Raw genomic sequence first — 14,593 nt, 5'->3', positions numbered from 1 at the left:
GGTTCAACAAGGACAAGTGCAGAGTCCTGCCCTTGGGACGGAAGAATCCCAAACATTGTTACAGGCTGGGGACCAACTGGCTAGTAGCAGTCCTGCAGAAAAGGACCTGGGGATTACAGTGGATGAGAAGCTGGATATGAGTCAACAGTGTGCCCTTGTAGCCAAGAAGTCTAATGGCATATTAGGTTGCATTAAGAGGATCATTGCCAGCAGATCCAGAGATGTGATTATTCCCCTTTATTTGGCTCTTGTGAGGCCACATCTAGAGTATCATGTCCATTTCTGGGCCCCCCCACTACAAAAAGGATGTGGACGCATTGGAGAGGGTCCAGCAGAGGGCAACCAAAATGATGAGGGGGCTGGAGCACATGACCTACAAGGAGAGACCGAGGAAGTTGGGTCTGTTTAGTCTGCAGAAGCGAAGAGGGAGGGGGGGTTTGATAGCAGCCTTCAACTTCCTGAAGGGAGGTTCCAAACTGCCTGGAGAATGACTATTCTCAGTAGTGACGGATGGCAGAACAAGGAGCAATGGTCTCAAGTTGCAGTGGGAGAGGTCCAGGTTGGTGTCAGGGTGCGAGCCCCCCACTGTGCCTCAGTGCCCCCTGACTGTCCTCATATAGCCCCTCTCAGGGCAAGTTACAGTCTGTATGGGTTGCTCATCATTGGCACAGTTCGTCGCAACCACCCTGCTTACCGAGCTGGCCTCACGATCCAGCTCCAAATCCGGGGTCTTGTCTCCAGCCCCTAGCTAGGGTCTTGGCTGCCCTCTCCAGCCCTTGCTGGCTATCCCCAGCCTGTCTCCTTCCAAGGAGCTCCTGCTTCCTCTGCAGTCAGTCCTCCACTCGCCCCTTTATAGCTGACAGCTGGGCTTGCCTAGCCACCCGGGCTTCTCTGGATCTCTGACAGCTGGGCTCTCATTAGCCTAGCCGCTTCAGCTGGGTTCTTCCAGCCACCCTAAGGCTCAAGACCTGAGCCTTGGGCTTAAAGGCCCAGTGCAGGGCAGGCACCCTGTCACAGTTGGATATTAGGAAAAACTATTTCCCTAGGAGGGTGGTGAAGCACTGGAATGGGTTACCTAGGGAGGTGGTGGAGTCTCCATCCCTAGAAGTGTTTAAGTCTCGGCTTGACAAAGCGCTGGCTGGGTTGATTTAGTTGGATTGGTCCTGCCTAGAGCAGGGGGCTGGACTTGATGACCTTGTAAGGTCTCTTCCAGCTCTGTGGTTCTATGATTCTATGATTTGCTGCCAATCAACTATCCAGGCACCTGCAGGGCTTGGGGCGATCCCTGTGAGACTTGCAAGCCAATGTAGGTCTGGCTAGCTTGGCCAAGTCCCCCCTTTCCATTTCTGATTCCCATGAGCTATCTCAGTTTGCCCCAGAGGCAGAGCCAACCTGGAACCGGGAAAGCCAGCGCCCTGCATTGAGGAAATGCAGTAGCGATGAGCGCATCAGTGAATGTGGGGTGAAAAAAATCAAAGTGGAGCTGGAGCATGTCAGATTTGGATTGACTCAGAGCACTTATGACCTCCAGCTACCCAGGAGGGACTGCACACAGAGATTGTGTGATGTTGCTCTTTCCCCTTGAAGTCAGTTCAAGCAGATAGAGATTTTTGTGCTTCTGCCTGTTAGTCCCATTTTTCAGGGCTGTTTCTCTGTGGTATCCCAGAGCTGCTTGTTTTAGGGGAGGGGAGGAGAAAACCGTACATGTGATCAGCAGGCATGCCAGGGAAACTGCCATTCCCAGGGCCTTGGTTCCAACACTGCAACTCTCACTGGCTTCTCCAAGCTTTCTGTGGTCCTGGACCAGAAGTAAAAGGCTAGACAAGCTTCTGAAAGCAAAGCAAACACGCCGTGCAGGCAGAGAACTTCTCCAAAGCAGAGTCTGAAGACAGGAAAGGTTGGTGCCAGTAATTTATTTTTCCATGGACAAAGTTGAAAGGGCGCCAGAGCAATTGGGAACAGCATTATTATTGGATGTGTTTTTTAATAATATCTGTTAATTGGTACTTATTATTCTTGCATTAATACACTGTGCAAAATTTGGCTACTTGGGCCTCCTCCCGATATGGATCTTGTCTACATCCGACATGCATTTGAGACAGGGCGGAGGGCCAATCTGATTGTGCTATAATAGGGAGCTTGGTATTCTAGGTGTGAAAGCAACACCCATTCACCCAGCCGGGAATGTCACTGCAGTAGAAATGTTGCCTGATGCTGCCAGGTTTTCCAGTTTCCTCTGCTGCTCCCTTGTCTCCCATAAATAATAGGGAGCATTGCCCGGCCTGGATCCTTCCCAGCACCCCGACCTTTCTTGCAAAATGTCAAAGCCCTCCACTGGCTGGATTGCAAGAGAGACTGCTCCCCTGAGAGGCAGCCAGAGAAGAGGAGGGTGTGCACACTAGAAAATGTGGTCACCTATCAAGAACAGTAGGGAAATTTCCCCTTCCTTTGCATTGACCCTGGAACAGACTTGCAGATGCAAACTCTGTGACCCTGGAAAGAGTCCCTGGACTGGGAAGTCCGGTTTTTTTATCTCCACACTTAGAGTATGTCTAGACAACATGCCTCTGCTGACAGAAGCACATACATTAGACATACCAACATAGTCAATTTAAATATCCCCCACTTGGTTAGAATAAAAATGGCCGCAGCTGTTTGTCGGCACAAACTGGCAGTCAAGACGGGGATCAGTCGACAAGGAAAGCCTTTGCTGACCGATCTTGTAAACCTCGTTTCACGTTATCGGTTACCCAGCTATGGCCGGCAGCCAGTGCGCTCCTGTCCCCACTATTGGGGAGCCCTCCGCCATCCCACACAGCTCCCTCTGTAGCAGAGGCAACAGTGCGTGGTGGCAGGCGGAGCCGGTCCGTGAGGCGAGCTCGTTTAAAAAACACTTCCCCGTGCAGACCAGCTACCTAGTGCCCTGCACTGCTGCTTCTGATACAGAGGCAGCAGCGCAGGGTGGCAACAGCCCCTGTGTGTGGAGGGTCCGAACTCCCCATGTACAGAGATTGCTCTGCTGGATATGGACCAGCCTCTGTCTACGGGGAGCTCAGCCCTGCCATGGACAGAGGCTGCTTCCCAGAAGCCTCCTTTGCCCCCCCACCTTGCTGCTACATCTGATAGACATGCTCCCCCCAGCACTGGCTCCTGCCTGCCCCCTCCCTGACCTCTGTAGGAGGCAGCAAGGCGGGGACTGGAGCAGGCAGGTCTACAGAGCCGATACACATGGGGAGCTGGCTTGAAGGCCAGCTTCCTGCCCATATTGGCTCCAGCCTACACCCTCACCCTCTGTATTGCTGGCTCTCAATCAGAGGCAGCAGTGCAGGGGTAGGGAGTGCAGGCAGATCTGGTTCTCCCGGGGAGCCCCCTTGAAGCCAACTCCTCATGGGCACCAACTGCCGCTCCTTCCCCCCCACCCCTTTGATACAAAGGCAGCAGCGGAGAGAGGAGGTGGGAATGCATGTACTCAACAAGATTAACTGGGAAGTCTAGGCGTATCGGTTAATCATATCGTCAACTGCACGTTGACATCCCTATTGCATATATTTGCCTTTGTCATTCTTCCTGAAAACGAGGCAAGCACTCTCCACAGAAGTTCTTTGAGCCAAAGCGTATGTTAGGTCGGGTGTCCAAGTCCTCGGCAACACCAGATGACTCCCTGTTTTCAGAAAGGCTGAGCACACAGCTTGCATCCAGCCCTTCGAGCTCTTTGGAAAGCCTGATGCTCACGATGGGTGCTCAGTCCTTCTGAAAAGAATTGCCTGAAAACTGGGACACTTGAAGGGAATTCTTCCTCCCCGCTACCCAGCCACTCTTCCTAAGTCCCAGAGGTGGAATTGTCTTTGTGTTTAAGGCCTTGAACGCTGGACAGGGGCCCTCACATTATTTCCCAGCAACCCCAAAACCCCGCCCGCCAGGAGTGACGTTTCATCACTCCCTTTCTCACCCGCGCATGATCTGTTGGCGGCAGTTAAAATGTTTCTGTGTTCAGTTGCTGAGCCTCTGAGGCATGAAAACTAAACAAGCCCCGTGTCCCCCATCGCACAACCAGTCAGAGAAATAAGACCCGTCTGCACTCACGTCTGGGATGGATGGGGTGCCCGGGTCATTCGTTTTCCTGATATTTGTTAAGAATAGACTCAACAGATGGTAAGATGGGGCTTTATGGCTCGTTATGTCTAGAACACGTCAAAACAAACAAAGTAGCCGTCTTGTGGGGGAAACCATCAATCCGTACTATGGGTATGGGCGGGTGTGGGGTGTCAGCCTTATTATACCGTAAAGAGCACATTTGATGCTGTTGCTGTGATTCATAACGCTATATATCTAATGGTGTGACTCCTCAGCTAGAAAATAAACCTTCCGCGCCAGTTTCTCCTCTCATAAATCTCCCTCTGGCACTGAAGGATGTGAACCAAGTGGCCTGACTCACAGGGAACCAATACCTTGTGGATACTTTAACTTGAAGGGGAAAGCTGCCAGGGCCGAGGGTTCTGGGGAACAGCCAGCTCCTACAAGACAAGCGGCCTGTTCAGTGCATTATGGGAAGGGGGTTATTCAGCCATCATGGGCTCTGCCGTCATGGAGGATGAGATGCTGAGCACCCTCATTTCCCACAAATTAGCTGTTGCTCAGCCCTTTGCCAGGATCGGGCCCTAACCCAGCACCTCTAGGGTTAACGTTACGGTGCCAAGGGGCCTCCCTTTCCAGTCGTCCCAGGCTGAGGTGGTGTCACAGAGAACATAAGAACGGCCATACTGGGTCAGTCCATCCAGCCCAGTGTCCTCTCTGCCCACAGCAGCCAATGCCAGGTGCCCCAGAGGGAGTGAACAGAACAGGGAACCATCCAGTGACCCCTCCCCTGTCACCCATTCCTGGCTTCTGACAAACAGTCTGGGGACATGGTCCCTGCCCAAAGAAGGGTTAACGGGGTGGAATGGGGATAATTACCCCTCAGTCACAGCCAGGCACCAAGGCAGGAGGTAGCTGTGTCAAGGATCAGAAAGGGCCGACTCCTGGAGGATTAACCCCCAGGCCCACACGCCCCAATGCCGGGTTAAGGAGCAGAGACAATAGTCTTCAGTCTCCCAGGGCCAGGGCTGGATTGGAGGGTTGGGGACTGTCACAGCTATGTTTGGAGATGACTCTCTACTCCAAGACTGAGATCTGGCAGATCTCTCCCTTTCAGACGTGTCCCCGCATTGTCCTCTGCGAGGAGTCCTTTTCCGCCTGGAACTCACTGTATGGATTACAGGAATTGCAGTTTCTCCTTTGTGTATGTACAAGGGCTCCCCACAGTATCCCTTCCTAGTCAGGAAAGCAAGTAAGCAGACAACCAAGTTCCGGTGAAAGCCCCGCTTGCAGGGCATGATAGCAGATAGCCCAAGAACATTCCCTCCAGGAATCAGATAGCACCCCAGAAAGACATGCCGGCACCCCACGAGCCAGGTGGGTCCCACTAATCTGGTGCTACATCCATGCAGGGCAGCCAAGAACTGAGGAGAACCCACAGAAGGAAATGCTGCAGGCAACAGGAGACTACTGGGCACCCCACTTCACAGCAGGGATGCCCAAGGACAGTGCAGAGCCCTGCATTGTTGGCACAATGTCCCCTGAGGGCAGCAGGGAACCTTGGCGATTATAGTAGCGCCCCTAAGGTAGACATGGAGCCCCAAGGGACTAGGTGCTGGCCCCCGAGGGAATCTGGAGCCCTCGGACTTTATAGTCATGTCTGGGAAGGGTAATTTCTGGAGGCTGCTGGATCCCTGCTTCAGGAGCCGCTTCGACCTTTGCCACAACCATCCTCTTTTTCTCCAAAGCACTTGACCTCTTCCCTGCCTCTGGTGCCCCTCCCCTCTGTGCACAGGCTCCCCAGCCCACACACTTACTAGAAATCCTGATTAAAAACAAGCAAAGCCCAGCCCCGAGGAACCCTGCCCATGGGCTGCCAGCTGAGCCCGTCGCCTGGCCTCTCCGGGCTCGATTTGACGTCAGCCGGCTGCTCCTCCAGAAACAAATGTCAGCACAATTGAATAGAGGCGGCTGTCAGGGCCGGGGGCCCACTGGTTCTCTGTGTAACTCTGTTACTGGGCGTAGGTGCGTTGGCCTAATGGGTGGAATTGAAGGACGCATGGACGGGCTAACCTCGTTTGTGCAAAGGCTGACACAAGGCAGATCAGGGCTCTGCACCTGCAGGATCTAATTAAAGTGTACGAGGGGGTGGGGGGGGGCAGCATACGCTTACCGTAAACAATAAAAGCAATTAGCTACCAGCTGTGGCTAAAGGGCATGGGCATGGCGGGTGAGATTTGTTCTCTGGGTGGCCAGGGTATCCAGCAAGGAGTGCTCCTGGGGGGCAAGGAGAGCTGCGAAAGCACTGGCCGAAATACCACTTACCATGCACCATCCATGGGGCTGGCCATGGCAGATGTGTGAGAGTGCCCAGCATTCTCTCTGCAGGGCAGAGCCCAGGGGGGCAGCGTTTAGTGTAGGGCAGGGGGCTTTAGGATGGTGCTGCGAAAGCAGCCCGGGCGCATGTCTGGGCAGGTTCCCAGAGGCAGAGCCAGGCTCCTAGATGTGCAGAGTAACAGTCGGAGAACAGTGCAGAGGTATAGGGCGGTTCAGAGGGAATGGTAAGAGGGCGGCAGCAGGAGGGTGGCGTGTGGTGCGGGGCTGATAGATGCAATGTGGGAGAGTGAGGATGGTTGGGGCAGTGAGTGGTATGGAGTGGCAGAGGGTGGTGTGGGATGTGCAGGTGGTAGGGGACTGGGTGAAGAAGTGGAAGAAGGGCAGCGTGTGGTACAGGAGTGGCAGAAGGATAGTGGTTTGCAAAAGTGGTTGGAGTCTTTGTGGGTTATGGGAGTGGTGGGAGGACAGTGTGGGTTATGGGAGTGGGGGGCAGTGTGGGTTTCAGGAGCGGAGGAGCAGAGTGGGTTGCGGTAGTGGTAGCAGTTCAGTGTCAGGTTGCGGTAGTGTTAATGATGCAGTGTGGGGTTGAGGGAGTGGTAGCAGCACAGTGTGGGGTTGCAGTAGCGATAAGGGCCCAGTGTGTGGTTATGGTAGCGGTAGCGGCACAATATGGGGTTGTGCGAATGGTAGTGATGCACTGTGTGATTGCAGGAGCGACAGCAGTGCAGTGTGGGGTTGCGGGCACGGTAGCAGTGCAATGTGAGGTTACGGGTGTGGTGGGGGCAGTGTACAGTTGCAGCCATGGTAGCAGCTCAGTGTGGGTTGCAGGAGCGGTAGCAATGCATTGTGAGGTTGCAAGAGCGGCAGCGGCGCAGTGTGAGTTGCAGGAGCAGTAGCAATATAGTGTGGGTTGCAGTAGTGATGCAGTGTGGGTTGCAGGAGCGGTAGCAGCACAGTGTGGGTTGCAAGAGCAGCAGCGGTGCAGTGTGGGTTGCAGGAGTGGTAGCAATGTGGTGTGGGTTGTGGTTGTGATGCAGTGTGGGGTTGCGGGAGTGGGAGCGATGCAGTGTGGGCTCCGATAGCAATTCAGTGTGGGGTTGCAAGAGTGGTAATGGCACAGTGTGGGGTTGTGGGAGCAGTAATGATGCAGTGTGAGGTTGCGGAAGCGGCAGCGTTGCAGTATGGGTTGTGGTAGTGGTAGCGATGCAGTGTGGGGTTGCAGGAGCAGAAGCGGCACAGTTTGTGTTGCAGGAGCGGCAGCAGCACAGTGTGGGTTGCAGGAGCGGGAGCGATGCAGTGTGGGTTGCAATAGTAATGCAGTGTGGAGTCGTAGGAGTGGTAATGGCACAGTGGTGCAGTGGTGCAGTGAGGGTTGTGGTAGCAATTCAGTGTGGGGTTCCAAGAGTGGTTATGGTACAGTGTGGGATTGCGTAAATGGTAACGATGCAGTGTGGGGTTGCGGCAGCGGCGCAGAGCGGGTTGCGGTAGCGGTAGCGATGCAGTGTGGGTTTCAGGAGCGGCTGCGGCACAGTGTGTGTTGCAGGAGTGGAAGCGATGCAGTGTGGGTTGCAGGAGAGGGACCGGTGCAGTGTGGGTTGCAGGAATGGGAGTGATGCAGTGTGGGTTGGGTAGCAATGCAGCGTGAGGTTGCAGGATTGGTAATGGCACAGTGTGCGTTGCGGGAGTGGGCGTGGCTCAGCGTGGGTTGCGGGAGTGGTAATGTCGCAATGTGGGTTGCAGGAGTGGGAGTGCCACAGTGTGGGTTGCGGGAGCGGGAGCGATGCAGTGTGGGTTGCAGGAGTGGTAGTAATGCAGTGTGGGTTGCAGGAGTGGTAGTAATGCAGTGTGGGTTGCAGGAGTAGCAGCGGCACAATGGAGCCCTACACTGACAACGTGAGTGGAGTTACTCTACTCAGCAGCTCTCGCTTTGGGCCAGGTACTAGCCGTGGTGCCTTTCCTGGGCAGCAGGACACAGCGGCATGGGCAGCTCCCGCCCCTTGGGTGCTGGTGGATGCTGAGTTCAAAGAACTCTGGAAACTATTCCTTATGGGTGCTGGCTCAGGTGTTTTTTCTTCAGCTCCCCCTGGTGCTGGCTCCCTGACCATCGCTGCACATGGCCCCACTGACCCTGTCTTTCCTTGGCCGGAGATATGAGGGGAGCCGGAGAGTGAGTCTGCCACGGGACACATGACATGGAGCAGCAGGTGGAGTTCAAAGGCCAAGGATGATCTAACGCCTTTCCTCCCGCGGCTGCAGAGAGCTCCCAGCTCCCTGCCCTCTGTACCCCCTCGCCCGCTGGAAATCCAACTGTCTCCCTCTTGGGCTCCCGCAGGCTTTTCTCAAATCCACTGATCCGTCTTTTCTCTTTTGAAACCATCAGGAAATCCCATCGGAGCTGTGGCCCTATTTAGAAAGAACCATCCCGGGCCGTCATCTGTGGCATCGTTACCTAGGTCAGCCGTGCAGCCCTCCCAGCCTCCCATTACGTAGTGGGTCTGGTGTGGTTTGCCTGTACCCTTTCCTTTCCATGAATTCCTCATCACACTAGTTATAGCCGGCTTTTTGGGTCATGGGGTGAGGGGTTTATTATATGGCTGCAGCATGAGATAATTAATTCTCATGCATCTGATGTCTATTCTAGACATTCTCTAATTGCCTGAAATATCCTTTTCGCTTCTCAGCTTTACTTAGGAGCTAAAGGATAATGGTGTATTCCCCCCCTTGAATGGGAACATTTAGCAAATGTCTGGAAGCAGAAGTGCAACAGACAGGGGGGACTCGAGGCGCCTTGTTACAAGGATGCGTGTGTGTTTGGGGAAACTGACACAATCCCAAACAATAGAGTGTGACGTATGGCTCTATTTATACCCTTTCTTTTTATAAATGGCTGGAGGAAGGCGTTTTTACTACAGTGTTGTGTTAAATGCCAAATCCGCTGAAGCCAGCTCTGTCCTCCCCTAGGAGTGATTTCGGGCTTTAAGGTGTAACCCAATGGAGAGTTAGTCATATTTTGTGGGCCAGGCACATATCTGCCATCTGGCGCTCTGGGAGGTTTGAAGGGGGTGAAGTAGCTCTGCTTTCAGCAATGGGGTTTTGTCAGCGGAGGGCTGGCTGGGGTGGAGGCAGCCCGTGAAGCTGTTTGATGGGAAGGAGACACTCCTCAGTGGGTTGGGGTCCAAACTGGAGGGCTTCTGATACATTGGGAAAGGAGTTGCAAAAGCCAATAGAAATAGTGAAGTCAGGGTTCCATTATGGTCATAGCTCTTAGAGACCCCAGCTGAGGTTGGAGCGCCAGAGTGCTAGGTGCTGTACGTTCATACAGCGGGAGACAGCCCCTGCCTGAAGAGCTCATGGTCTGAGTAGTCCAGCCTGACAAATGAGAGGAGGTGAAGCAACTTAATCAAGGTTACACAGCAGCTGGGTGGGGCTCCTGGCTCTTGGACCCAGGTTTCCAGAGATCCAGCCACCACTAGGAACCAATAGGCCAGGGTGCTGGTTTGTCTTAAGCATTCCCCTTGGGCTTTGTCTACACTGCATGTTTTTGAGGCAGAAAATATGCTAATGAGGGACTCATAGGCATGAATCACAATGTCATTAGCATATTTTCTGCACTGTAACCGCTTCTGTTTTGCACAAAAAAAACCCTTTTGTGCAAGATCCTTATGCTTCTCCCGGAGAGGCATAAGGATCTTGCACAAAAAGGGGTTTTTGCGCAAAACGGAAGTCGCTACACTGCTTCTTTTTGTGCAAAAACCCCTTGTGCAAAAAGAATTGGCAGAAAATATGCTAATGACATCATGACTCAGAAACTTCCAGTGTAGACACAGCCTTGGAGTATTAGCAACTTGGTTTCAATAGCACAGGGCTAGTGTGTGAGAACTAGGATGCGAAACTGACCTGTTTTCTGTCTGTCCCAGCCTCAGTGAAGAGCAAAAAGTAAACAAGCCCCAAGAATAGATTCAAAGGAAATTTGATTACAAATGATTTCATCTTTACTACTCCAGGGCCCGATCCTGTTCTCTGATCCATGAGCCTGGGCTTCTGCTTTGTTGCTTCTGGGGCTCATATTGCAGGATCAGTCAGTCCTCTGAGACGGTAGGAGCTGCGGGGAGCAGTCTCTGCCATGCTAATGACAGTGCCTGGGTATTAATAGCTGTCATCAGATGCACTCCCTGAAGTGCTTTTTACAAGCTCTTCTGGTTGTACCAGCTTGGATACCTGGCCCCGCAGTCCTTATGTCGGCGAGTAATCCTCACTCAAGCAAGCAGCGCCTCGCACTCCAGTTGGATGGCTCATGGGCCAGGGACGTGTGAGTGAGTCTGCATGCATGGTGGTCCTTGGGTGCTCTTTCTTCAGGAGCCTCTCCTTTGAAGTGCAGTCAGCTCTGGAGGGAAATTTCAAGTTCGGAGTAAAGAACAGTCGTACATCCTGCTGAAACTTCAGGGGAGACAAAGGGAGCCCAGACTTACTGAGATTAGGCATAACCTTGTCCTCCAGCAGAAGAGTGCCAGGGGCCATATGACCCCTTTTATGTCTCAAAAGACTCCCTTTGTGGTCAGCATTGTACAGCTACGTAGTGAGAGACAGAGCCTGTTGGAAGAAGAGTACAGTCTAGGCAGTTGAGATAAGACCATTGTGCAGATGGGGGAGCTGAAGCCCACAGATTAAATGACTTTCCCAAGGACACATGGGAACTCTGTAGCAGAGCTAGGAATTAAACCTAGGTCTCTTGAGTCCTGCCACTTCCACAGGCCCTTCCTTCCCAGATATAATGATACTGACACTAATAATGGGGGCAGGGCCAGGACTGGGTGCTGGCTGGCTTCTCTGAGTGCTAAGTGTTCACACATTTGCTTCTTTTTACTAAAACTATCCAGGCCTTCAGAGGAGCCCTGATGAGCTCGTACTGGTGCTCAGGGAAAGGAGACGTTATCGAGGATTGGTGCAGGTGTGACCTCAACGCCTTCGACGAGAACGGACTCCCAAACTGCAGTCCTCTCCCACAGCCCGTGTATGTATCTTTTGCTGAATGGGGTCTGTGGGGTGGTCACATTGAGTCAGTCCCCTTGTGGGGTTATGTGGCCTGAGCCATCCCGTCCATACCGACTGTCCTACGGATGGGAGAGACCTGGAGGATTATGAGGGGCCTGACATGGCAGCAGCAGGAGTCGCCTCCATCCCGTACTCACCACGCAGATGGGAGGAGCCGGAGCAGCCCAGCAGCCGGCTCCACCGTGCTGGCTTCTCCACAGCAGCAGAGCAGTCATGGAGCGGGGGCGGAGCTTGGGGAGGAGTGGAGCAGGGCAGGGGCGGGGCCTGCAGAGGTAGGGAGGATGACCCATGCTCCACGCCCCCCTCAAGATGACCCTTTACTCACAGGCATTTCCTGGCTCCTGTATTCAAATCTAGGTCCTCAGTCCAGTGCATCTTGCCTTCCAGAAACCCTGATGCTGGCTGTGGCCCTGGCAGGTTCCTTTCGTGTTTTTCATCACCTTATTAGCGCGGCCTGTAGAATGGGATTTCAAACAGTGAAAGAAATGGAGTTACAATGCAAGTCACTGTGGCTTGTCGGAGGGAGAACAAGCCAGGAGCAAAGCGATGGGGAATTAGTTGAGGCAGCAGGAAGAGGGACCGGCTCCAGCGCTGCACGAGGACGAGAACATCGCTGGCGTGAGCCAGGATCCTCAGGCGCCATCGATTTCCCATCCTGCGTTCAGCGACCACATTTGTACTCTCAGAGCCCAGTTCATAGCCCTGCTCCGCGTGTTGTCACTGGCTGCCGTCAAAGGAGGCGCCACTCTGATCTGGTGGGATTTCATCAGCCTCTTTTGCACTGTTGTCAGTGATGATGCTGATGTTATATTTAGTCCTGCCGTGCAGGCAGGGGACTGGGCTAGATGATCTCTTGAGGTCCCTCCGTTCCTACGTTTCTGTGATACAAGACACATAAGAACAGCCGCTGGGTCAGAGGAAAGGTCCATCCAGCCCAGGAACCTCTCTTCTGACAGCGGCCAAAGCCAGGTGTCCCATAGAGAATGACCAGAACAGGCAATTGCCCAGCGAGCCCTCCCCTGCCGCCCACTCCCAGTCTCTGGCAAAGAGGCTAGGGACACCATTCCTTCCTATGCCAGCTAAAAGCCATTGATGGACCTATCCTTGAACATATCTAGCTCTTTTTGAACCCTTTTATAGTCTTGGCCTTCACAACATCGACTAAGAACCAGCCCCCTTTCTCCCCTTCACACACCTGCTCCCACACACTCGAACTCACACTTTGCACATCTCCATCCCTCTCGCTCTTTTGCTTACACCCAAGTTCAGCCTTGCTCACAAGGCCTCTTGCAAGCACCCACCAGACACACTCTTGGGCATGCACACTCTCCTCTTGCATCCCTTCACTCCCATTACGCTTACACCCAGTCTGCTGGCTTTAGCTGGGTTGCAGGGAGATACACCAAGGGGAAGTTTGACTTCCTCCCTCTCCTCTTCCACTCCGTTCTCCGTAAGGTCACTGATCCAGGCCTCCCCGGCCTCTGATCTGAGATTGCAGGGAAGTAGTTCGGAGGGTGGTAACAGAGGAGGGAGCGCCCCTCAGGTGAAATGAGGGGGTCACCCTCAATCAGCACAGCACAGAGACGCGGATTCAGAAGGAGTCCCAAGGCCAAGGCTGTTCAGGAGACAGGTGGAGGAGGGAACGGTTATGGAGCAGGATCTGACCCCAGCTGGCAGACAGTCAGCTGAAAGTTTCCTTTCTTGTGTGTTCCACCCTCCCCTTGTTTATCATGTTCTTGTGCGTGTGTGCATGCGGGCAGACGTGTGTGGGCTTCTGCCTAAGTTCTGCCTTGTTTGTGTCCTGCCCAGGTTGCGCTTATCCCCCAGCGTCGAGCCCTCCAGCACCGTGGTCTCTCTGGAGTGGCTGGATGTCCAGCCGGCGATCGGGACGAAGGTCTCGGATTACATCCTTCACCACAAGAAGGTTGATGAGTACACGGACACTGACCTCTACACAGGTAGGTGAGGGCAAGGGGCAGCTGCCCTGCGAGTTTCACAGCAATCTAACCGATCCTGCGCCCTGGATCCCTGACTGTAGATGGGTCTGATCTCCGCTCTCGGGGTTTTGTTGGCTTCATAAAGATGGGTACGTAGTGCAGACGCTTCGGGGAGCGTGGTGTCAAACCGCCTTCTTTGGGAACGGCTGAGGAAGGTCTCTGAAGGTTCTAGAAATGTAGCTGTGTTAGTCTAGTGTAGCATAGTCCTGTATTTTGTTTCTGAAGGTTCTGTTACTTGGGAAAGTGTTGGGTGACTGCAAACACATTATTTGCACTTCAGAAGTACGCACAGTTATAATAACTGGGCAACTTAGTACACTGAGAGACGTCAGCTTCAGCTGTGCAGTTTCTCTAACAGCACCTGAAACTCACCTGGCTTTGTAATTTAGCTAGAACCACAGAACTGAGGCTTGTGAATGTTTTTGCTGAGACTCAGACTACGATTCAGGGGCCTGTGAGTCAAAGTGGAAGGGTGTGAGACTTGTGAATGGGTCTGAGTGAATAATTTAAAATGATATGTTCTAAAACTTAGCACGGAAGGCGTTGAAAGCTGCTGCTCTAATTCTGCTGGGTGGGAAAACTAGGGAGAGTCCCTTACATTGCAATTAATGGAGGATTCGGAGTTCATTGAACCATGAAAGTCAAAAGTCGTGGTGCACGGGAGAGTTTCTACATTGCAGGCTTTCCTTGGAACGCTGGGTTTACATGTGAGTAGGATTTTTACATTTGTTTTTCCTGGTGATTTCTGCCTCCCCATCTCATGTTCATCAACTGAGTTTCTCCATGAGGCCTGCATTGACTTGCCCACAGCATCTGCGCTGGTGACCATAGGCTGCTAGAGGCCAGCTGGTTCGAGACAGTTTCCTCATTGCTGCTCTTTCTCTGGCATAGGCTCAGTGCCCTCGGAACACGCATGTGACCATGTGACTCTTTGCCCCAGTCGCTGTCAAAAATGGCTCCACCTTTGACACACCTTTGCATCTAAATGGGTTGGACATGAGTATTGGTGCGCCAAGCCGCAGGCTAGTGACTGTAGATTGGGACTCTGAATGTGTGATGACTCCGTCAGAAACGCTCCATCACCATCATCTCAGCACCAAATCCTGCTCTCAGCTGGGCTGGGGCCATCCAGA

At 53.3% G+C, this 14,593-nt stretch overlaps 1 protein-coding gene across 6 annotated transcripts in view; it reads left to right on the top strand.

The window, feature by feature from the left end:
• ASTN2 (astrotactin 2) overlaps positions 1–14,593 on the top strand; it is a 730,659-nt gene that overhangs the window by 538,972 nt on the left and 177,094 nt on the right. For all 6 annotated transcript variants that reach the window (XM_075905850.1, XM_075905849.1, XM_075905851.1 and 3 more), the window contains 2 exons: positions 11,289–11,422; positions 13,273–13,421. In XM_075905850.1, coding sequence (XP_075761965.1) covers positions 11,289–11,422; positions 13,273–13,421 — 283 coding nt within the window. The remainder of the gene's footprint in view (positions 1–11,288; positions 11,423–13,272; positions 13,422–14,593) is intronic.

This window comes from Pelodiscus sinensis, chromosome 22, assembly GCF_049634645.1.
Source record: "Pelodiscus sinensis isolate JC-2024 chromosome 22, ASM4963464v1, whole genome shotgun sequence".
In the NCBI taxonomy this organism is placed as follows: domain Eukaryota; kingdom Metazoa; phylum Chordata; order Testudines; family Trionychidae; genus Pelodiscus; species Pelodiscus sinensis.
Note: the sequence above shows the minus strand (reverse complement) of the source record. Positions and strands in the feature narration are given on the sequence as shown.